We start from the raw sequence: 25247 nt of genomic DNA on the forward strand, positions 1-25247 counted from the left end.
CTGAAGTGACTTGAGGTTACACTGTGGTGTGCGAGCGTTCCTTTATTAATATTGAGCACAGTATATACTATATATATATTTAATGTGTTATATGCTGGTATACATATCGCGCAACCTCCATCCACGCATTGGACACGTGATACAAGCCATTCACCTGCTATGTAACCACACACTTAAAGGTGGTCAGCCATTTTTTCTTGTTAGCGCAGCTTTCCTCGCAGATTGCACAGCTCTCAAGTCCATGCAATGGCTGCTGGCGGAGGAGCATGTGACCAGAGCTGGCCATCAGTCTCCTCCAATAGTAATGCACCACACATTGGAAAGCTGATTTTCCATTGGAGGAGACTGATGGACTGATCTGGTCACATGCTCGTTCGCCAGTAGCCATTGTATGGATAGAAGTGCTGGTCAGATTTTGAGGAAAGCTGCACTAACAAGAAAAAATGGCCGACCACCTTTAGCCCCTTCACGACATATGATGTACATTTACGTCATATGTTGTGACCCCGACCTTAAAGGGACACTGTCACCTGAATTTGGAGGGAACAATCTTCAGCCATAGGGGTGGGGTTTTCGGGTGTTTGATTCACCCTTTCCTTACCCGCTGGCTGCATGCTGGCTGCAATATTGGATTGAAGTTCATTCTCTGTCCTCCATAGTACACACCAGTGTAAGGCAAGATTGCCTTGTGCAGGCATGTACTACGGAGGACAGAGAATGAACTTCAATCCAATATTGCAGCCAGCATGCAGCCAGCGGGTAAGGAAAGGGTGAATCAAACACCCGAAAACCCCACCCCTATGGCTGAAGATTGTTCCCTCCAAATTCAGGTGACAGTGTCCTTTTAATGATGGCTTGCACGCCGAGTCCGAATGTTTCCCGGCAAATGATGGTTGATTTAATCAGCCATCGTGTGCCTCTTACAGCCGTGGCTGGAGTGCCGCTTTGCCCGCGGCTGTTAACCTGATGGGGCGTCATTCCACACTCCCATCAGTGTACCCATGACGTCATCGCAGGGTGCTGATGGTTTGCCATGACAGCCAGAAGTCTGCTGAAGACTTGTGTGCTTGTCATTACGATCCTCCTGTGAAAGACAGCCCATGGCTGATGTTCATAGGAGATCATCTTTTTCGCTACACGTTGGAGTGTTTAACTATATACACTGCTCAAAAAAATAAAGGGAACACTAAAATCCCACATCCTAGATATCACTGAATGAAATATTCCAGTTGTAAATCTTTATTCATTACATAGTGGAATGTGTTAAGAACAATAAAACCTAAAAATGATCAACGTAAATCACAACTAATATCCCACGGAGGTCTGGAGTTGGAATGATGCTCAAAATCAAAGTGGAAATTGAAGTTACAGGCTGCTCCAACTTCAGTGAAAATGCCTCAAGACAAGGAAAAGATGCTCAGTAATGTGTGTGGCCTCCACATGCCTGTATGACCTCCCTACAATGCCTGGGCATGCTCCTGATGAGGTGGCAGATGGTCTCCTGAGGGATCTCCTCGCAGACCTGGACTAAAGCATCCGCCAACTCCTGGACAGTCTGTGTTGCAACGTGACATTGGGGGATGGTGCAAGACATGATATCCCAGATGTGTTCAATCGGATTGAGGTCTGGGGAACGGGCGGGCCAGTCCATAGCTTCAATGCCTTCATCTTGTAGGAACTGCTGACACACTCCAGCCACGAGGCCTGGCATTGTCCTGTATTAGGAGGAACCCAGGGCCAACTGCACCAGCATATGGTCTCACAAGGGGTCTGAGGATCTCATCTTGGTACCTAATGGCAGTCAGGCTACCTCTGGCGAGCACATGGAGGCATGTGCGGCCCTGCAAAGAAATGCCACCCCACACCATTACTGACCCACTGCCAAACCGGTCATGCTGAAGGATGTTGCAGGCAGCAGAATTTTCTCCATGGCGTCTCCAGACTCTGTCACGTCTGTCACATGTGCTCAGGTGAACCTGCTTTCATCTGTGAAGAGCACAGGGCGCTAGTGGCGAATTTGCCAATCCTGGTGTTTTGTGGCAAATGCCAAGCGTCCTGCAAGGAGTTGGGCTGTGAGCACAATCCCCATCTGTGGACGTCGAGCACTCAGACCATCCTCATGGAGTCGGTTTCTAACCATTTGTGAAGACACATGCACATTTGTGGCCTGCTGGAGGTCATTTTGCAGGGCTCTGGCAGTGCTCCTCCTGTTCCTCCACAAAGGCTGAGGTAGCCATCCTGCTGCTGGGTTTTTCCCTCCTATGTCTCCTGGTGTACTGGCCTGTCTACTGGTAGCACCTCAAGCCTCTGGACACTACGCTGACAGACACAGCAAACCTTCTTGCCACAGCTCGCATTGATGTGCCATCCTGGATGAGCTGCACTACCCGAGCCACGAGTGTGAAAGCACAACCAACATTTAAAAGTGACCAAAACATCAGTCAGAAAGCATTGGTACTGAGATTTGGTCTGTGGTCCCCACCTGCAGAACCACTCCTTTATAGGGGGTGTCTTGATAATTGCCAACAATTTCCCACTGTTGTCTATTACTTATGCACAACAGCATGTGAAATTGATTGTCAATCAGTGTTGCTTCCTAAGTGGACAGTTTGATTTCACATAAGTTTGATTTACTTGGAGTTATATTCTGTTGCTTAAGTGTTCCCTTTATTTTTTTGAGCAGTGTATGTATAACAGTAGCGATCAGATGATCACAGCCTCAAGTCCCCTAAGAAAAATAATACTGCAAAAAGTGGAAAAAAGAATAAAAATCTGAAAATAATAGAAAAAACAAATGTTCAAATCAGCCCCCTTTTGTCCCATTAAACATAAAAAAAATATTTGCTATTGCTGCGTTCAGAAATGTCCAAACTATCAAAACATAAAGTAAATTAATCTGATCATTAAATCGCGTAATGAAAAAAGAAATCAAAACGTCAAAAATTTTTTGTCAGCCACAACATTACAATAAAATGCAATAAGAAGCGATCAAAATATTGTATCTACTTCAAAATGGTATCAATAAAAACAATAACTCAGGGTGCAAAAAATAAGCCCTCATCCAGCACCAGATACCAAAATTTGAAAATGTTACGGGTCTCGAAAAATGGCGACACAAGCCAAATTTGATTTTTCCTATACATTTCCCAATTTTTTTTCACCACTTAAATAAAAAAAACTATTAATGTTTAGTTTCTGCATAATCAAACTGACCAGAAAAATCATATTGCAAGGTCAGTTTTACCGTACAGTGAACATGGTACATAAAGAACCCAAAAAACAATTGTGGAATTGAACTTTTTTTGCAATTTCAACCCACTGGGAATTTTTTTTTTCACTTTCCAGTATACTATGTGGTAAAATTAATGGTGACATTCAAAAGTACAACTCGTCCCGCAAAAAACAAACCCCCATACAGCTATGGGGACAGACAGAAAAATAAAAAAATTATGGCTATTGGAAGAAGGGGAGGAAAAACAAAAACGAAAAAAAGGAAAATTGCCCCTAAAAGGGGATAAAGAGGACCTGTCAACATGTCAAAATTGGCCAATTTATGATCTTACTTTATTCCCGATGCTCCCCTGGTTATATAGTTTTTGAATTTTTAAAATCCGCTATGCTTCCAGAGATATGGGTCGCTTTATTTAGTGCTCATTTTTATGGTCATTACAAAGAGGGCATAGATCACAGAGTAATAATGCAGATCAGATAGAAGACACGCCCCAGAGGATCATCACGCCTTAGTAAAGACCATAAAAAAGTTGTGGTGAATAAAAAGGCCCATATTTCTGGAACCATATGGCTGATTTAAGGAAAAAAAAAAAAGAACAGTCAACCGGGCAGCTGGAATAAAATTAGAGCTAAAACTGCCCACTTTTGACCCGGTGACAGGAAGCTATCATCAAAAATAACATTGTTTAAATCAGGATTTTGTTTAAAATGTTTTTTTCATCATTGCTGGTAATTTTTTATTTATTTTTACCCATCATAATCTGTATTAAAAATAAAAATGGGAAATCTTGCTATTTTCACACTGGCCACTGGGGCTCTTTTAGACTCTTAAAGGGATTCTGTCAGTAGGATCGTCCCTCCTAAACCGTCTATACGGGCATGTAGGTCATAGGAAGCTGAATACAATTATATCTTGATATCTGCGATCTGGTGAATGGTTCCTGAGTAATCCAGATTTTTCTTAATATCTAAATGAGCTATTAAGATCTATTCGCCGGACATAGATCTTTCTGAAAATCTGCCTCCAGAAATTGCTGCAAATAATCAGGTGCATCACCAGTGTGAGACACGTAGTTGAGGAGAGCAGACTATCAGTCATTACATGTCTCACACTGCTAACGCCCCTATCATTTACAATAAGCTCTGGAGGCAGATTCTCAGGGAGATCTATGTCCGGCCCATAGATCTTAACGGATCATTTACATATTAAGAAAAACGCAGATTTGTCTGGAATAAGACAATGGATCGCAGATATCAAGGTATCATTTTATTCAGTTCCCTATGACCTACATGCCCATATAGATGGCTTAGGAAGGTGGATCCTACTGACAGATTCCATTTAATTTCCTGTTGTTTCAGGAAACAACACATGTATATTAGCAACAATGAACAGACCCTATCTTTTGCACTGACCATCTAAGGAGCGTGTGCAAAGGTCATTGTGAAGGTCAGGGAGCAGGGTCATCAAGTATTGTGATTGGTGGATCCTGTGTCATCTGTGTGTAGTAGTGATACCTGTCATTGCAATACTGTCTCTGCTGATAAGGAGACTGCTGAAACCTCTTCCTGTAAGAACAGGAACTATGAGGCAAAAAAAGCCCTAGTGACCAGTGTAAAACCCATTTGTGAAAGAAAAAAATATCTTTTAGCCTCAGGTTCTCGTGTTGAGTGTTTGCTGTGTTTTTTTTTTTTCTGCAGGCAAAACCTGCTCTCTTGGCAGTAAAGAAGCTGCTTACAAAAAACAGGTTTTGCTGCGTTTTTTACTGCATTCTTGTTGTTTCTTGTGCATGCTGATAAAGTTTAGTGCCCCCCAAAAAATCATGTTGCAACTTCCTTAAGGTTTTTGCACAAAAAACACAGCAAAACCTGATACCTGCGTTTTTTGTTGCATTTTTTGCATAAAAAAGCAGCAAAAAAGCAATGTGTGAACATAGTCTTAGGCTACGTTCACACGATCCGTTTTTTGCTGCGGATCCGTAGCGGAATTGCAGCTACGGATCCGCAGCCGTTTTCCATGCAGGGTACAGTACAATGTTACCCTATGGAAAACAAAACCCGCTGTGCCGACGATCCTTTTTTTCGCTGGAAAATCCGCGCGGATTTGCCAACGGAAAAAAGAAGTACCATGTCAATTCTTTCAGCGGATTCCGCTGCGGGTTTCCAACAGCACCAATAGGAAACTGCAGTTGGAAACCCGCAGTGGAATCCGCAGAAGAAAAAGGACACAAATCCGCCGAGAGAAGCACCGCCGTTTTCCACTGCGGATTTCCCCGAAAAAGGACCGGAAAAATCCGCAGTGAAAAACGGATCGTGTGAACGTAGCCTTAGGCTGCGTTCAGATTTGGGTTTTTCCCCCCCTCCCCCGCTGTGTGAATGGATAAGTGGGCTCAAATTCTTGTTGATACTCCATCAATTGTCTACCGGACTGATAAAGACATCTGAGCTCTGTGCTCCGCTATCTGCGCTAGTCCTGGAGACAATGAGCTGAGCAGCGACGCACAAGCGTGGCCGCCAGGCTATTTAAGCGAGGGGGCACAGGCGCCTTTTTCTCATGATAAGTCGGAGTCCCGGCATTTGGGCCACTAACAGACTCTTCATCATCAATGGAACTTAATATGTGCCAGATTATCAAATATTCTGGATTGTCAGGCAGTAACAGTAAAGCAAAAATTAGAAATGAAATATTATTCTTTTGCCCAAGGTGATGAGTGCCAGGGCCGGAGCCAACAAGCTACTGTGTTTTTGGCAGAATTTATAGAATATAGATGGAGTGTTTGGATATAAATCTGAATTTTTGCCCCCGGGGTGAAGGAAAGTTCCGCCAGGTGTTTGGGTGCAGCAGTTTTGGACTCTCTACAATTAGCAGAAGATAATTCTCTAAGATCACGTATTATACATAAAACACTCTATAATAAAGGTAAAAAAAAATATCCAAAAGAAACATGAAACTATTCTGATGATCCCCTAATGAAGCCCACATTATAATGTTTTTTTTTTTTACCAGGTTCTTGCATTTATGCATCAAGGATGGTGATGTACAGATATGTGATAAACATATACAAGTCATAGGGTATGTGCACACGGCAGTCAAAAACGTACATTTTTCAAGCAGAAAGCGCTGCAGGAATCACTTTTTTTCTCTAGAATTTTGTAAACCTTAAGCATCTTTTTTTTTTTTTTAAGCTTTTCTGTCTTAGGTGCTTTTTCAATGGTTATTTTTTCAGCGTACATTTTTCTTACTGTTTTTTCAGCTTATTTTTACAGTCATTTTCAGGACTTTTTTTATATTCCAAAAACAATAAAGAGGCAAAAAACGCTGAAAGACCTGGGCATCTTCTGGGCATCTTCTGGGCATCATCCTCAGAGGAGAAAACGCCTGAACTGAAGAATCATTCGGTCACTTAATTTAACCACTTGGTTTTTTTGAAACCTGACGCAGTTAAAATACGCTCCAAAACCTGAACATATAAGAGCAAGTTCTTTTTTTTTTACATAGATATGAATAGGAAGGTCCCTTCATGTGTCCTTTTGGACTTGCTCAAAAAATGCCAGAGATAAAAAGGGTAATGACTCCTTTTAGACACCGGCGTACCCATTAAGTTTTTCAAGCAGAAGACACCTCAAGAAAACATCGCTGGTATTTTTCCTGAAGTGACATTTTTGCCGTCTTTTTTTTCACTTTCTCTATAGAATAGAGAGCGGCTGCCAAGCACTTTGCGACTTTCGAAAACTGAAGCGGTAAAAAGACTGAACATGTGATCAGCAAGTGGTTTGGACATTTCAGTGCATATGTTCTTTCTTTTCCGGATTTTTTAACTGCTTTTTTAGGCAGATTTCTGAGTGGACGATGTATGTACATACCCTAAAGTTTTTGTTTTTTTAAGCATTTTTTTTATCGTGCCTTGTTTGATGCGGATTCCATAAGGAACTGCTTCAGAGAAGGGACATAATGCACTTGTTTTTTCCAGTAGGTGATTTTCAAAATCTGCAGGATAAAAAATGCTGTAAAAAAACCCCTCATATTAACAGATTTTTTTTATGGGGCTAAGAATTGCCTGGTGCTGATCTCTACCGGCTCAGGGCTGACATGGACCACTCCTGCCAGCGATTTTGCTGCTTCATTTGACCTCATGTTAACAGAGAAGCGCTTCCTCTTCTAGTCTGCTGACATCATGCTGATTGACAGCTGGCTCCCCGCAGTTAGGAAGCAGGGAGCTAGCTGTCAATTAGTATGATATCAGTAGTGACGCCCCGTTGCAACCCAGAGCAGAAGAGAAGAAGCTGCTCTGTCAAAGTGTTGTCACCGGAAGGTGAAGAATTGCCGACTGGAGCAGTCTGTAACCAATCTGAGTTGGCAGAGATCGGCGCTGGGCTGAATAGGCAGGAAGTTGGCAAATACCCGCTTGTAAATTTTTAGCCCCTATAAGAATATAATATAAAAGTCTCAGATAATCTCTTTAAAGATATTCTATATGAACATAGCCTGAAAAATCCCTTTAATTAAAGGGGGTTGTGCAGTGAAAACATATATATCACTTATCTTCCTGTCTGACTGCTGGGACGGACCCGCACTAATTGGCAGAACGGGGGGCACTTTTATCTTTGTTTCAAAATTAAGTGGTAGGTTGGACGCCCAAACCGCGCTCCATTCATTTGATATGCGTCAGTCGCTCCATTCTAAGGGCTCTGATTTTTTTCGCCTGAGTTAGTCGTGTTGTTCATGGATATCACTCATGCCCATGACATTCTATGGGGCTGTGCACATGTCTGATTTTTTTCTACTTGGACCTAGCCATCTGCGGAAAATATCGGAAACATGTCTGATCAGGGAGTCGGGTCAAAATCGTCATTGCAAGTCTATGAGTCCGTGAAAAAAATCAGACCGATTTTCGGAAACTGTTAAAATGGAGAACGTGGGGAAACTTTGTCCTTTTTCTCTCCATGTATGAGAAAAACTGATCAAAGTCTCATCAAAATTTGCTCCATTCTTCCTGTACATGGAAAATACCGCAGGAATAAAAGTGTCCGGTTCTGCCGATCCCACCGGTCGGACCCCCACAGTGGATAAGGAGTACCCTGTTCTCACTGGACATCCCCTTTAAGTCCCTAGGCTCTTGCAGGGACCCACTTTTCCCTTCTTCTCCCCACTGTTATGTGCACAATGTATAACCTGTGTTTCTTTTTCAGATACAATGTTAGTAAATAGAAACATCCCTATTAGTAATCATCACACAGGATGAAAACCCACCCCTGCACCTGCGCCTCTTGTCCGCCAGGGGCAGCAGTCTTCCTTCCGCCTGCTCAGCCTCACATGTCCCCTCCACTTTGTCAGTGCTGCTGGGGGTGGAAAGTTTAAATGGCCAGGAGGTGACTGCTGTGATCTCACAGGCGGACCTGCAGCTCGGACAGGGGTGGGCACCGACGGGGGGCATCGGACCCGAGCCTGTCACTCACTGGGTAAGGCTTTCCCCTCCTCTATGCACTGTGTCTGATATGTGTCTCCTCTTCTCTCTCTGCTCAGCCTCTCCCCCTCCTTCCCAGACCTCCCTCTGCTCTTTCCCTCCACGACTGGCAATGAACAGCTGCCTTTGCATGAAAAGAAGGGACGATTTTCCACGCATAACAGTTAAGTGTCCTGTGAAGCCCCCCAGCCTGCCCCCATCTGCAGCGCCCTCCTGGGTGGGAGCCATCAGCCTGCAGGCTTTGTTGTGCTTGCTCAGTGTTTGCAGGGATGCAGCAAGGCCCGAGCGCTCATTGGATGCAGCGGTTAACCCCTTCATGGCACTAGCTGGGCTCTGGAATCACTGGTTATTATAATGGGGAGGGGGCAGAATGACAGAATTTCCTCTCGTGCATTATTTGTGTCCTCCTATATTCTCCCTCCCTTTCCTTCCTCCCTTTCCTTTCCATGGCAGCCATGCAGGTTTATTTCACTGGATGCTGTCATGATGGAATATTATTTTTTATTATTATTTTGGGTAGCCCTGAACTGTTATCTGCAGAAGGTAATGTTACTGAGGCCGGGAGGCCTTGCAGCTGCTGGAAGCCATACTGTGTGTAACAATGTATCAGAGATGGGTTTTACATGGATGGTTATGAAGGGAGGGGATGGTCTATGCATTAGGCTGGAGCTAGAAGAGCACTTTGTGCTGATGACCTCGATTTATCCTGTAGATGCAGAAGTTTTATATAATGAAGGCGATGATTATGGCACGATGTTGGAGAGGCTAGGCTGCAATGTTGGAGAGGCTAGGCTGCAATGTTGGGGGAGGCTAGGCTGCAATGTTGGGGGAGGCTAGGTTGCGATGTTGGAGGAAGGCTAGGCTGCGATGTTGGGGGAAGGCTAGGCTGCGATGTTGGGGGAAGGCTAGGCTGCGATGTTGGGGGAAGGCTAGGCTGCAATGTTGGGGGAAGGCTAGGCTGCGATGTTGGGGGAAGGCTAGGCTGCGATGTTGGATACACGTGACTCAAGATGTCATGTAGCATAAGTCAAACGATAGATGATAACACGGGAAAACGTTTCCAATAGACCAGATTTTTTTTTTTTGCAGGACTTTGTTCCAGCAGCCACATTAGTAGTCCCTGGCCACCAGACTACAGCTCTGTAAATCACTTCCTACCTGCTGGGATCTTCTGCGCCCCTTTTGATTGGTAGGCTCGGTGTGACATCATTCCACATCAGTGATGTCACGCCAGGTCTGTAAATCGGATGAGACTCCCGGCAGGTAGGAAGCAGTTTTCAGGGCTACTGTCTCCCCGCTATGGGCTACGGACCAGTGTCTGCACATTTATTCGCTCATCTCTAATGTTATGCAAAGACCACTAGTCAATGCAATTTTGGTTTAAATGTCCAGAAGGTGACTGGTTGGTTGCGGTTTTGCTATAATTGTCCTTGTATATTATATTTTCACTATATGGGCTCGTGCACCCAACGTTTTTGCTGTTTGTGAAAAAAAAACGGATGGAGCTTGGACCAATGTTATTCAATGGGGCAGTGCAGATGAGCGAAATTATTTATTTATTTTTCTGTAAATTGGATGAGAGGCACCCATTCAAGTCTATGCCAGAGATAGAATACAGTGTCTGAGTTTTATGGATACATGGTTGTTCTGTAACATAGGAAGCTGTAAATGGTCTTGTAAATTATTTAATATCTGTTGCTGTAAAAAAACAACCTGTAATATGGTTGAGAAGTGAGGAAAAGCAAAGTCTGAGTTTTCTGGATGAAGCTCTGAATTATTATTTATTTTTTATACACGCATTAACTTACCCTTATGATAAGCTACAGGAATGGTCTCAGTTGCGGTAACTCGTGGTGCAGGGCTGAAGATGGCAGGTGATTGTGACCACTTCAGGCTAAATAATGTTTCTATTATTGGACTGCACATCTACATTTCTCATATTGTTAGGAAAACGCCATCATTTAAAATGGATCTATCTCCAGGTTTTTACAATATTGCACTCATTATTAAATGTGGGACCCGATGAGGCTGGTATACTTACTTTGAAAATAAATAGTTATCTTGATATTAATTTGAGCATTTTTTTTTTAGTTCAGCTACAGATGGGTTCATTAAAATGTAAACTTTTATATTAGGCAGGAAAACTTTCGAAAAGGGTTATACAGCCATTGTGACTTTTGATTTTCAAAGTAATTGCACCAGTCACAACAGGTCTAAGAGATCTGTTTAATAATGTATAAAGTTCATATGCGCATCAGCACCTAATGCCCACCACTGCAATGTGATCGCACAGGGGGTACGAGGTAGGGGGTCGCCATGGAAGATTTATTATTATTATTATTATTATTTATTGTTATAGCGCCATTTATTCCATGGCGCTTTACATGTGAGGAGGGGTATAAATAATAAAAACAAGTACAATAATCTTAAACAATACAAGTCATAACTGGTACAGGAGGAGAGAGGACCCTGCCCGCGAAGGCTCACAATCTACAAGGGATGGGTGAGAATACAGTAGGCGAGGATAGAGCTGGTCATGCAGCGGTTTGGTTGATCGGTGGTTACTGCAGGTTGTAGGCTTGTCGGAAGAGGTGGGTCTTCAGGTTCTTTTTGAAGATTTCGATGGTAGGCGAGAGTCTGATGTGTTGTGGTAGAGGGTTCCAGAGTAGGGGTGATACGCGAGAGAAATCTTGTATACGATTGTGGTAAGAGGGGAGTAGAGAAGGAGATCTTGTGAGGATCGGAGGTTGCGTGTAGGTGAGTACCGGGAGACGAGGTCACAGATGTATGGAGGAGACAGGTTGTTGATGGCTTTGTATGTCACGGTTAGGGTTTTGTACTGGAGTCTCTGGGCAATGGGGAGCCAGTGCAGGGATTGACAGAGGGGAGAGGCCGGAGAATAGCGGGGGGACAGGTGGATTAGTCGGGCAGCAGAGTTTAGAATAGATTGGAGGGGTGCAATAGTGTTCGAGGGGAGGCCACAGAGCAGGAGGTTGCAGTAGTCAAGGCGAGAGATGAGGGCATGGACTAGGGTTTTTGCAGATTCTTGGTTGAGGAATGAACGGATTCGTGAAATATTTTTGAGTTGGAGGCGGCAGGAAGTGGAAAGGGCTTGGATATGTGGTTTGAAGGAGAGATCAGTGTCAAGGATTACCCCGAGACAGCGAGCTTGTGGGACTGGGGAGAGTGGGCAGCCGTGTACTGTAATGGATAGGTTCGTTGGGGGGTCGCGTGAGATGGGGGAAAGATGATGAATTCTGTTTTGTCCATGTTAAGTTTCAGAAATCTAGCGGAGAAGAAGGATGAAATAGTGGACAGACATTGAGGGATTCTGGTTAGTAGGGAGGTGATATCTGGTCCAGAGATGTAGATCTGTGTGTCATCAGCATAGAGATGATACTGAAAGCCATGAGATTCTATGAGCTGTCCCAGGCCAAAGGTGTAAATGGAGAAGAGCAGGGGCCCAAGGACTGAACCTTTTGGGACTCCGACAGATAGGGGGCGAGGTGAGGAGGTGGTGTGTGAGTGGGAGACGCTGAATGTCCGGTCTGTTAGGTATGATGAGATCCAGGATAGGGCCAAGTCTGTGATGCCAAGGGATGAGAGCGTCTGTAATAATAGGGAATGGTCCACTGTGTCAAAGGCAGCCGACAGGTCGAGGAGGAGGAGGACAGAGTAGTGTCGCTTGCTCTTGGCGGTTAAGAGATCGTTGGTGGTCTTAGTTAGGGAAGTTTCAGTGGAATGGTGTGACCGGAAGCCAGATTGTAAGCTGTCAGAGGGAGCAAGAAGAGAGATGGGAGGACAGTTCAAGGTGGGTTACTACTCAAGGCAATAATATCGCTGCATGTAGAACAAGCGATCAAACTATTGCAAGTTGAATCTGCGAAGAGGAACTAAAAATTAAAGGAAAAAAGTTTATAAAAATGTAAGTTTGATTCGCAATCCCCCCCCTCTCCCACAACGTAATTTTTATTGCACAATGGGTGTCATATAAACAATGGCAGAATTGTGTTTTTATTTATTTCATCACACTTGGACTTTTTTCCCTGTGTTTTTTTTTTTTTTCCATTACAATATATGGTGAATTGAATAACACCTTTCAAAAATAATTCATTTCACACAAAAAAACCCGAAAAAAAAAAAAAATATATGCTTGTCTACGTGCCAATGTTGTCAGGCTTGGCTTGGTATACAGAATAATAAGAAAAATAAGCTGCTCATGATCCTAAAAGTGAAGGAACCACTTTATAACTTTTCCCCAAATAGTGTTTCTTCTGGTCATTAAAGGTAATAAATAATACGAAAATGACCTATTGTTAAAATCTAAATTTAAAGGGGATGTCCTGTCCAAATCGATAAGTCTGCAGTTCCCCTGGCGCATGCACTGTGCGGTGCGAGGTTTCGCCGGTTTCATGCATGGAGCAAGGCTTCGTCTTATAGTCGGCCATGCCCCGTCTAGTGGACACCAGCTCAGAAACTGGGGAAGCTCCGCACTGCCCAGTGGGAGCCATAAGTCCGCAGTCACACAGACTGACAGCAGACATATTATTACGAGCAGGAACAAAACAAGAGTGGACCCTCTGGACCGTGGGGGAACTACCCCTGGGCGAGCGGACCTAGAGAGGAACCAACCCCTATACAGGGATCGTTTAGGAGCAAGCCCAGAGGTCACTTACCCACGGTGGAGTACCAAGAGGGACGGCTCCAGGAAGGAAGGCTGACCAGGCTGGAGAGGCGATGAGGCTGGGGATTGTGGAAGGCTGAGGAAACAAAAAGAACAGTAAGACTAGGGGAAGGAAAGGAGCAGGTACTGGAAGGGAGCAGGGAGCGAACCAAGAGACAAGGCAAGGAACCAAACGGAGAAGGTACACAGCTTAGTAACGGAAGGGACCAGACGCACAAGCAAAGGCTAATGACAATCAGGCACTGAGGAAGAGGTGAACCTGCCTTTAATAGCAGGAGCAAGAACAGGATAGGATGAGGGAAGGTCCCATGACCTCAGGGGGCGGTAGCTGGGAGGCTGGATCTTCGTCCAGGAGGGAAGCTAGAGTGCCTGCGCAGAGACAGGAAACCAGCTGAGGACCTGGACACCGGAAGTGCTGGGGAGACAGAGGAGCGAGCAAATCGGGACGTAGCAGCGGTGGAATGAGAACGCAGGAGCGCAACGCTGGAGAGGTGAGAAGCGCGCCGCTGAGGAGTAGCAGTGGAGTGGGGATGCAGAGACGCAACGCTGGAGCGGTGAGAACCGCGCCGCAGGAGAGCGGCGTCTGTAACAGTACCCCCCTTCTTACACCCCCCCTTACGAAGAGTAGCAAGGAATTTATTAAGAATACGAGGAGCATCAATGTTCTCCAAGGGTTCCCAAGACCTCTCCTCTGGACCAAACCCTTTCCAGTCTACTAGAAAAAATTCTTTGCCCCGAACCTTTTTGACAGCCAAAATATCCTTCACCTCAAAGACGTTGTCAGAGCTAACTGGTAGAGGGGACGTGCGAGAAGAGGGATGAAAGCGGTTAAAGACAGTGGGTTTGAGAAGAGAAACATGAAAAGTATTGGGTATACGGAGCGAGGCAGGCAATTTCAGCTTGTAAGCGACTTCGTTGACTCGACGCAGAATCTCGAAAGGACCTATGAATCGTGGCCCAAGTTTGTAGGACGGGATCTTGAGTCTGATGTACCTTGAGGAAAGCCAGACCTTGTCACCTGGTAGAAAAGAAGGTGGATCTAGACGTCTTTTGTCCTCTTGCCTTTTCATTCTTGAAGATGCTTTGTCGAGCGACTCCTTGACTTCATTCCAGATAGTGGAAAACTCGCAGACCAGAGAATCGGCTGCCGGAACACCGGAGGTAGAGGAGACTGGTAGAGGCACTCCAGGATGTTGTCCGAATACGATGAAGAAGGGGGTTCTCGCAGAGGCTTCGCTGGAATGGTTATTGTAGGCAAACTCAGCCCAAGGAAGAAGGTTTACGCAGTCATTATGATGAGCGTTAGTGAAATGCCGTAGATAGGCAGCTAGAGTCTGATTGGTTCGTTCTACTTGACCGTTAGTCTGAGGGTGATACGCGGAAGAAAAGTCCAGAGTCACCCCAAGAAGTTTGCACATAGCTCTCCAGAAACGGGAAGTAAATTGTACACCTCTGTCAGACACAATGTGTAGTGGTAAACCATGTAGTTTAAAGATGTTCAGGATAAAAATGTCCGCTAACTCAGGAGCAGAAGGTAAACCGGGCAGCGGAATAAAGTGAGCCATCTTCGAGAACCTGTCCACCACAACAAGAATGACTGTACATCCGGAAGAGGTAGGTAAGTCGGTAATGAAATCCATGGCGATATGGAGCCAAGGTGCTGATGGCACAGGAAGAGGAAGCAGATTTCCATACGGTAGTTGCCTAGGCACCTTGTTCCTGGCACACGAGGGACAAGAAGCGACAAATTCTTTGACGTCTTGACGCAGGGTAGGCCACCAGTAGTACCGAGAGATGAGGAGGAACGTCTTTTTGGAACCAGCATGCCCCGCCAGTTTAGAAGAATGACCCCAAGTTAACACTCTTCTTGTGTTTGCCTCCGAGACTAAGGTTTTTCCTGGTGGAGGGTGAATCAACTGTACAGGGGCAACAGTTAAGACCTTAGAAGGGTCTATGATGTATGTAGGTTCTTCCTCAGTATCAGGTGGCTGAAAAGACCTAGACAGAGCATCTGCTCTAATGTTCTTAAAGCCAGGCCGGAAGCGCAGCTCGAACTCGAAACGGGCGAAAAACAGGGACCACCTGGCTTGTCGGGGGTTTAATCTTTGCGCAGTCTGCAGATATGCAAGATTCTTATGATCAGAATAGATTATGAACGGATGTACAGATCCTTCAAGAAGATATCTCCATTCCTCCAAGGCCAACTTGATGGCTAACAACTCTCGATCTCCTATGGTATAGTTCCGTTCTGAAGTCGAAAAGGCCTTAGAGAAGAAACCACAGGGAACCATCTGACCTTCGGAAGTCTTTTGAGAGAGCACAGCTCCAGCACCTGAGGAAGAGGCGTCTACTTCCAGGACGAAGGGCTTGTTTACCTCTGGGTGATGCAAAACTGGAGCGGAGGAAAACGATTCTTTAAGCAAAAGAAAAGATTTTTCAGCTTCTGGAGACCACTTCTTGGAGCCGGAATTTTTTCGAGTAAGAGCAGAAAGAGGACTGATGATTGAAGAGAAATGCGGAATGAATTGCCTGTAGTAGTTGGCAAAACCAATAAAGCGTTGAATGGCTTTTACTCCGCAGGGCTGTGGCCAGTTGAGAATGGCATTCACCTTCTCGGGATCCATCTTGAGACCAGAATCCGAAACGATGTATCCAAGAAAAGGCAAGGAAGTTTGCTCGAAGACGCATTTCTCGTACTTGGCATACAGATGGTTATCCCGCAGACGTTGCAGAACTTGGCGCACACTCCTTCGATGAGATGGAAGGTCTGGAGAAAATACGAGAATGTCATCCAAATAAACCACTACACATATGTAGAGAAGGTCTCAGAAGATATCATTAACGAATTCTTGAAAAACCGCGGGAGCATTACACAGGCCGAAAGGCATGACCAGGTACTCGTAGTGTCCATCCCGAGTGTTAAAGGCGGTTTTCCACTCGTCACCGGAGCGAATTCGGACTAAATTGTAAGCTCCACGCAAGTCAAGTTTTGTAAAGATGCGGGCTCCTCGAAGACGGTCAAAGAGCTCGGGTATCAGAGGCAGAGGATACCTATTCTTGACTGTGATGTTGTTTAGCCCACGATAGTCTATACAAGGTCGTAGAGTACCATCTTTTTTCTTTACAAAGAAAAAACCTGCTCCTGCAGGGGAGGAAGATTTTCGGATGAATCCTTTTGCAAGATTTTCTTGAATATACTCGGACATGGACTTAGTTTCTGCAGCAGAGAGGGGGTAGATTCTTCCTCTTGGAGGAGAACAGCCGGGAAGGAGATCAATCGGACAGTCGTAGGAGCGATGTGGCGGAAGACTTTCAGCTTCCCTCTTGTCGAAGACATCAGCATACGACCAATAGGGTGAAGGTAGGCCGACCGGAACACAAGTGGATTGAGTAAGGAACACAGGACGCACAGAACGTAGACACCGATCATGGCAAGTAGGACCCCATCGCAGAACATCTCCGGATCGCCAATTAAGAGTGGGCTCATGAAGTCTGAGCCATGGAAGACCAAGCAAAAAGGCGTGGGAAAGACTCGGTAGAACATAAAAGGCAATTTTTTCATGATGAAGAGCGCCGATCTGTAGCTCAACTTCTTCTGTGACTAAAGAAATAGCATCCTGCAGAGGTCTTCCGTCCACTGATGCAACCAGGCGTGGGGAGTCCAACGAGATTACTGGGATGCGAAGCCTCCGAACCGCCTCAAGGCTGATAAAATTGCCTGCCGCGCCCGAATCCACATACGCGACCTCGGAGAAACGAACCTGGTTGGAAACAAGTAAAACTGAAAGAGTCAAAGGTTGAGAGGAGACAGGATCACCTAGGGAGGCCTCTCTTACCTGCCCTAGGCGGAGGAGTTTTCCGGCCTATCAGGACAACTGTGAAGCAAATGAGCGGCACTACCACAATAAAAACAGAGACCCTGGGTACGTCTCTCCTTACGGCGCTGCTCTGCCATCCTTAATCGATCTACCTGCATAGGTTCAGGGGCAGGAGAGGAAGAAGTAGTAGAGACAGAAACACGAGGACTACTAGGCTGGCGAAAGGTGGAAGCAGAAGAATTAGGTCTCCTCTCTCTTGCGGACTCACGAGACCGCTCTTGGAAGCGGAGATCAATCCGAGTGGCGAGGGAGATAAGATCCTCGAGAGTAGTCGGAGTGTCACGTCCGGCAAGCTCATCTTTAATTCGGCTGGACAAACCCCGCCAGAAGGCACCCACTAGAGCCTCATTGTTCCACCCAAGCTCTGATGCCAAAGTCCGAAAACGGATGGCATATTGTCCGACGGATAAGGATCCCTGACGTAGATTAAAGAGGGACTCCGTAGTAGAGGCCAAACGTCCAGGTTCATCAAAGACCTTACGAAAGGTCTCGAGAAAATTCTCTAAATGGGAGACTACGGGATCATCACGTTCCCATAATGGATTAATCCAAGCTAGGGCCTCTCCTTCCAGATGAGATACAATAAACGCCACTTTGGCTCGATCAGAGGGGTACTGCTGGGGAAGAAGCTCAAAATGGAGACGGCATTGGTTCAAAAACCCTCTGCAGAGTTTAGGCTCGCCACCGTACCTAGGAGGTTTACCCAGACGAGGAGGGGGATGAGGAGTGGCAGAAGGGCCGGAGTCAAGAGGGGATGTTTGAACAGAGGCAGAGGGAGCGGACTGTAAATGAAACAGGCGGTCATCAATCGACGCCATATAGCTCAGCATGCGGGACTGAGTATCTCGCTGCTGCGAGAGCTCCTGTTGGAGGCTAGTAAGCTGAGCGGCATTTACGGGATCAGCAGTTTGTAGAGAGGTTAAGCGTGACTCCATAGTTTTCATGAAAGCCATGATACGCTGCTGGTTGTCACGTAAATGGGCCAGTTCCTTCTGAGCCGAAAAAGAGGTACCTGCGGGGTCCATGGCCTGATTGTACTATTACGAGCAGGAACAAAACAAGAGTGGACCCTCTGGACCGTGGGGGAACTACCCCTGGGCGAGCGGACCTAGAGAGGAACCAACCCCTATACAGGGATCGTTTAGGAGCAAGCCCAGAGGTCACTTACCCACGGTGGAGTACCAAGAGGGACGGCTCCAGGAAGGAAGGCTGACCAGGCTGGAGAGGCGATGAGGCTGGGGATTGTGGAAGGCTGAGGAAACAAAAAGAACAGTAAGACTAGGGGAAGGAAAGGAGCAGGTACTGGAAGGGAGCAGGGAGCGAACCAAGAGACAAGGCAAGGAACCAAACGGAGAAGGTACACAGCTTAGTAACGGAAGGGACCAGACGCACAAGCAAAGGCTAATGACAATCAGGCACTGAGGAAGAGGTGAACCTGCCTTTAATAGCAGGAGCAAGAACAGGATAGGATGAGGGAAGGTCCCATGACCTCAGGGGGCGGTAGCTGGGAGGCTGGATCTTCGTCCAGGAGGGAAGCTAGAGTGCCTGCGCAGAGACAGGAAACCAGCTGAGGACCTGGACACCGGAAGTGCTGGGGAGACAGAGGAGCGAGCAAATCGGGACGTAGCAGCGGTGGAATGAGAACGCAGGAGCGCAACGCTGGAGAGGTGAGAAGCGCGCCGCTGAGGAGTAGCAGTGGAGCGGGGATGCAGAGACGCAACGCTGGAGCGGTGAGAACCGCGCCGCAGGAGAGCGGCGTCTGTAACACATATCAATTTGGACCAGACAACCCCTTTAATGTAAAAGCAGTTATCCCCTTCTCAATCCCTATGTTTTTTTTTACCTCTTTTAAAATAACACTCGTGCTCACATCCTGCGCCATTCCAGCAGTGTCTGCACTGTCACTCCCAGCGATCTCATATCAGTGTGATGTCACATGAACCCTGCGGCCAATCAGCAGCCGCTTCACTCTCTCCACCATAGGCCGTGTCGCATACATCCAGAAGAAGAGAGCAGCAGAAACGCTCAATTCACGGATGTAAGAGATTTGTCCTAAGGCGGAGAGAGTGAAGCTGCCGCTGATTGGCTGCAGGGTTCATGTGACATCACACTTATACGCGATTGTCAAGACTAATAGTCTAAAAGACCCAGCTTGTTAACACAGTCAGACCCCACTTCAGATGTGCTCCGAACGATCTGTAATAGGCCGCGGTTGTTGTTGGCAGCACAGGTTTTGCAATAGGACGATGTGCTGCTGAGAACGATGATCTTTCGGTTGCTCAAAAGATCCCTTGATCCAACAAATAAGCATTTTGCTAGGTTTTTAGCTGATCATCATCCTATATGTACTATACAATTATCGTGTAACGAGCGTCCCTAGGAATAATGATCAATAATTGTTTTGACTTATAAATATATTTATATCAGAAGATTAATGGTGAGTGTCCATCACCTGTTTCTATTAATTTCCATCACATAACTATAAGGGCCACCATAGACATTAGATGGCTGTTGGCCGAAGCATTGTTTGGTCATCATCTTGTCCAAGTTATACGGCCGACATGCCCTTCCTTTAGACTGTCTGCCGAACTGGTCAACATCAACAAGTGTGGAAAACGTTAACCCAATGTACACAGGGACCCGTATCAGGATGTTGACTCTCTCATCTGTTTGACTCTTGGTATACTGGATTGTAGTCTAAAGCACTTTCCGATCCTCAATCTTAATCTCCGCAAGTTGGCGTTGACAAGACGAATCCCAAGTTGCTGCCTCATTATCATCAACTAGTAGTGTTGTTGTCCGTGGTCATGAAAGGAGCCTTGGGTCGTCACCAGAATTCCAATTGGGATGTGGCAGGTTTAATGGGTTAAGCCAAGAATGAAGTGTGGATTTCGAGCAAGCAGGAGGACAAGACCATGAGTAGCACCACAGCCACCAAGTGTAGTATAAAAAAAGGAATATAGACAGGGCCAAAACCAGGGAGTGGTCTTACGAGTAACCAGACATGGTCTCCCAAAGGACAAGGTTGAAAGTGTAGTCTGGAAATAAGGTCACATTATACAACAGAAACAGACAGCTATCCACACATACTAAGAGGAACCATGATCATTAGGCAACATATCAGGTAGATGACTTTAAGCCGGGCAGTCTATCCTAAGAGGCATTTTCTGGTGCCAATAAAACAGGGCGAGGCGAGGACATTAAGGAATCAGAACTTCTTAATTTAGAGATTTCCTCCCTGTGGAATGTCAAACATGTGGTTGCTTAGTAGAACCATTGATGTTGATGACTTCATCTCTACTAATAAAGGCTTTGATTTCCATTCACAAATTTCTTTTCCTGAGGCCGATTGTTACCCAAGTTCCCATTAAGCTGATTATAAAGTCTTGTGTTTAAGTAGTCTAGTAACGACCATAATTTACTCCCTGGATAAAGTTCTCACAGGTTTTAGGTTGTTTAATTCTGAGATCCCACATTATTTTGATGTATATGAATCAGTTCTGACTGGGGCTCATTAACACGGCCAGTCAACCAGAATTACATCCAAACAAAGAATTATTTTGCAATTTTTTTTTCTTCTCCCCCCTCGTAATCTCCACTGAGAACTCACAGCAGCAAATTCTGTATGCTTTCAGTAAGTTGAAGCTAACGATGGTGGGCGACATCAAATGGCTTCTGTAGACACCGACCCCAAAATGAGTGACCTCAAGTGTTACCAAAACTTTAGAAACAGTCTCTGACTCATTTCCTTCCTCTGTGTGTAAAGTTGGTCCTACTTGGTGTCTTACTATTTTGATCCATAAGTAAAATGGTGCTCTGCTATTTTTGGATTTTCCGTAGAAGTGAATGAAGAGACAGCAGATGCTCAAGACGGCGCCTACTGTCGAAACTTGCCATAAATATCTGAGATGGGAATACCCATTTAATTTTCATGGTTTACCAACACTATCTTCTTGTATTTTATTTTATTTTTTTTATAAAAAAAAAAAGGCTTCCTATACAGTGGGGCAAAAAAGTATTTAGTCATTCAGCAATAGTGCAAGTTCCACCACTTAAAAAGATGAGAGGCGTCTGTAATTTACATCATAGGTAGACCTCAACTATGGGAGACAAACTGAGAAAAAAAAATCCAGAAAATCACATTGTCTGTTTTTTTAATCATTTTATTTGCATATTATGGTGGAAAATAAGTATTTGGTCAGAAACAAACAATCAAGATTTCTGGCTCTCACAGACCTGTAACTTCTTCTTTAAGAGTCTCCTATTTCCTCCACTCATTACCTGTAGTAATGGCACCTGTTTAAATTTGTTATCAGTATAAAAAGACACCTGTGCACACCCGCAAACAGTCTGACTCCAAACTCCACTATGGTGAAGACCAAAGAGCTGTCAAAGGACACCAGAAACAAAATTGTAGCCCTGCACCAGGCTGGGAAGACTGAATCTGCAATAGCCAACCAGCTTGGAGTGAAGAAATCAACAGTGGGAGCAATAATTAGAAAATGGAAGACATTCAAGACCACTGATAATCTCCCTCGATCTGGGGCTCCACGCAAAATCCCACCCCGTGGGGTCAGAATGATCACAAGAACGGTGAGCCAAAATCCCAGAACCACGCGGGGGGACCTAGTGAATGAACTGCAGAGAGCTGGGACCAATGTAACAAGGCCTACCATAAGTAACACACTACGCCACCATGGACTCAGATCCTGCAGTGCCAGACGTGTCCCACTGCTTAAGCCAGTACATGTCCGGGCCCATCTGAAGTTAGCTAGAGCGCATTTGGATGATCCAGAGGAGTTTTGGGAGAATGTCCTATGGTCTGATGAAACCAAACTGGAACTGTTTGGTAGAAACACAACTTGTCGTGTTTGGAGGAAAATGAATACAGAGTTGCATCCATCAAACACCATACCTACTGTGAAGCATGGTGGTGGAAACATCATGCTTTGGGGCTGTTTCTCTGCAAAGGGGCCAGGACGACTGATCCAGGTACATGAAAGAATGAATGGGGCCATGTATCGTGAGATTTTGAGTGCAAATCTCCTTCCATCAGCAAGGGCATTGAAGATGAAACGTGGCTGGGTCTTTCAACATGACAATGATCCAAAGCACACTGCCAGGGCAACGAAGGAGTGGCTTCGTAAGAAGCATTTCAAGGTCCTGGAGTGGCCTAGCCAGTCTCCAGATCTCAACCCTATAGAAAACCTTTGGAGGGAGTTGAAAGTCCGTGTTGCCAAGCGAAAAGCCAAAAACATCACTGCTCTAGAGGAGATCTGCATGGAGGAATGGGCCAACATACCAACAACAGTGTGTGGCAACCTTGTGAAGACTTACAGAAAACGTTTGACCTCTGTCATTGCCAACAAAGGATATATTACAAAGTATTGAGATGAAATTTTGTTTCTGACCAAATACTTATTTTCCACCATAATATGCAAATAAAATGATAAAAAACCAGACAATGTGATTTTCTGGATTTTTTTTTCTCAGTTTGTCTCCCATAGTTGAGGTCTACCTATGATGTAAATTACAGACGCCTCTCATCTTTTTAAGTGGTGGAACTTGCACTATTGCTGACTGACTAAATACTTTTTTGCCCCACTGTATATGTTGCTCCAATTTATTTTGCAGCGCTGTATGACTGCATTAAGGCTTATCATCTATTTTTTCCAGTATGTGTTTTATTTTTATTTTTTTGAGATTGGAGGTGTAAAAAAAAAAAAAAAGTGTAGCCTGACTAAACTCAGAAGAACCTAAAAATTCCATGCAGATGCTTCCCTTCATTAGTTTTGAGTTTGGGACACCAATGCGGCAAAAAATCTGCTAGCCACTCAGCCGCCGTACTGCACCTGCTACATCGTGGCAGTGGCATCAGGAAAATGAATTTTAATGGCTCGGTGGTTAGCTCCACTGACTTGCCACCATGGAGGTCCTAAAATCCAAAAATTAAAGTGGGTTTCCTCCAACACTCCCCAAACCCCTTGTTGGTTAGCTACCTGTGAAATTGTTCCTAGTATGTGTCTGAAATCCATAAATTAGGCATTGTTTGGTAGGGCGCATACACTAAGGAGGTAAGTGCCCAGTGACCACGGTCAGGATGGATACAGAGGCATCCATTCACCATAGGCACCCATTAAAACTCTGTACAATGTCGCTAAATATGTTGGTGCTACAGTTGAAACCAGAAGTTTACATACACTATATAAAAAGACACATCTGCATGTTTTTCTCAACATCTGACATGAAATCAGAATAAACCTTTCCTGTTTTAGGTCAATTCGGATTACCATAATTATTAATATTTGCCAGATACCAGAATAATGAGAGAGAGAAAATGTTTTAAGATATTTTTATTACTGCAAATTCAAACGTTTGCATACATTTCATTAGTATTTGGTACCATTGCCCTTAAACTGAATGCCTTGGGTCAAACATTTGGGATATCTTTCCACAAGCTTCTCACAATAGTTGGGCCCATTCATCCTGACAAAACAGGTGTAATTGATCCATGTTTGTTGGTCGCCTTGCTCGCACCGGCCTTTTCATCTTTGCCCGTAAATTTTCAATAAGATTGAGATCAGGACTTTGTGATGGCCATTCCAAAACATTGACTTTGTTATCCTTAAACCACATTGTTACCATTTTGGCAGTATGCTTTAGGTCATTGTCCATTTGGAAGATCCATTTCTGCCCAAGCTTTAACTTCCTGGCTGATGTCTTGAGCTGTTGTTTCAGTATTGCCAAGTAATCTCTTTTTTTTTTTTTTTTTTCTCATGATGCCATCTATTTTGTGAAGTGCACCAATCCCTCCTGCAGCCAGACAATCCACAACATGATGCTGCCACCTTCATGTTTCACAGTTGGGATGGTGTTCTTAGGTTTCCAACCCATTTTCCTTCAAACTTAATGATGGTCATTAGGCCCCAAAAAGTTCCATTTTAGATTCGTCAGACTACAGGACAGGTCTCCAAAAATTAAGGTCTTTGTTCCTGTGTGCTTTTGCCAACATTAATCTGGCTTTTTTTTATGTTTCTTTTGGAGTAATGGCTTCTTCCTGACAGAGTGGCCTTTCAGCCCATGTTGATACAGTACTCATTTCACTGTGGATATTGACACCATCTTACCAGCTTCTGCCATCATCTTCACAAGGTCTTTTGCTTTTGTCTTTGGGTAAATATGCACATGTCAGACCAAAGCACGTTCATCTCTGGGACACAGAACCTGTCTCCTTCCTGAGCGGTATGTCTTGATTGTACGTTCATATAATTGTTTGTACAGATGAACGAGGCACCTTCAGGTATCTTGAAATTGTAAGAGAAGAAAAATGTCCAGCTTCACCGAATCCGTGAAAAAAAGTCTTTCTTTATTCACAAACTTAAACATGGAGGATACAAACTTCAGCACAAACCATATGGGTAAGAATCTCAACTCGTTTCTGGAGATTAAGCTCCCTTAATCATGACATCCACAGCTGTGTCTGTAATTAACTCAGATGTTGCCAAAAAAAAAAGCTTCAGAAGCTTCCAAACACATGACATCGTCATATGGGCAGTCAAGAATTGGTTGAAGGCATAGTAATCTTAGTGTATGTAAACTTTTTACTTTGTAGTAAGTAATGAAAATGCATTAAAATATTCTCTCTCTCTCATTATTTTGGCATTTGGCAAATATTAATAATTACGGTATTCCTAATTGACCTAAAACGGAAGAGGTATATTCTGATTTCATGTCCGATATTGAGAAAAACATACAGATGTGTCTTTATATAATATAGTGTATGTAAAGTTCTAGTTTCATCTGTACATAGTGTAACTCTTCGTAACCCCGACGAGTTACAATAGACATACCATAAGTAAATATGGTAGCTTTCATAAGAGTGTAATAAAAAGGCATTAAACAACCATCAAAGATCCCGGTTTCGCTGTTGGGTGAGGTCGTAAGTACACTTGAATGAAACCAGTCAATGACTAGGGTTTATGTCACATTTGG

The 25247-nt window shown here is 44.7% G+C and overlaps 1 protein-coding gene across 9 annotated transcripts in view; it reads left to right on the top strand.

Moving 5' to 3' along the window:
• The window catches only part of MVB12B (multivesicular body subunit 12B), a 165910-nt gene that overhangs the window by 20796 nt on the left and 119867 nt on the right, over positions 1 to 25247 (top strand). For 2 of the 9 annotated variants that reach the window (XM_077283627.1, XM_077283628.1), the window contains exon 1: positions 8703 to 8856. The exons of 2 other annotated variants lie outside the window; for them this stretch is intronic. In XM_077283627.1, coding sequence (XP_077139742.1) covers positions 8725 to 8856 — 132 coding nt within the window. In that variant the 5' untranslated portion in view covers positions 8703 to 8724. 5 more of the 9 variants (XM_077283630.1, XM_077283631.1, XM_077283632.1 and 2 more) reach the window with 5 other exon arrangements.

Source organism: Ranitomeya variabilis, chromosome 2 (assembly GCF_051348905.1).
Source record: "Ranitomeya variabilis isolate aRanVar5 chromosome 2, aRanVar5.hap1, whole genome shotgun sequence".
Classification (NCBI taxonomy): domain Eukaryota; kingdom Metazoa; phylum Chordata; class Amphibia; order Anura; family Dendrobatidae; genus Ranitomeya; species Ranitomeya variabilis.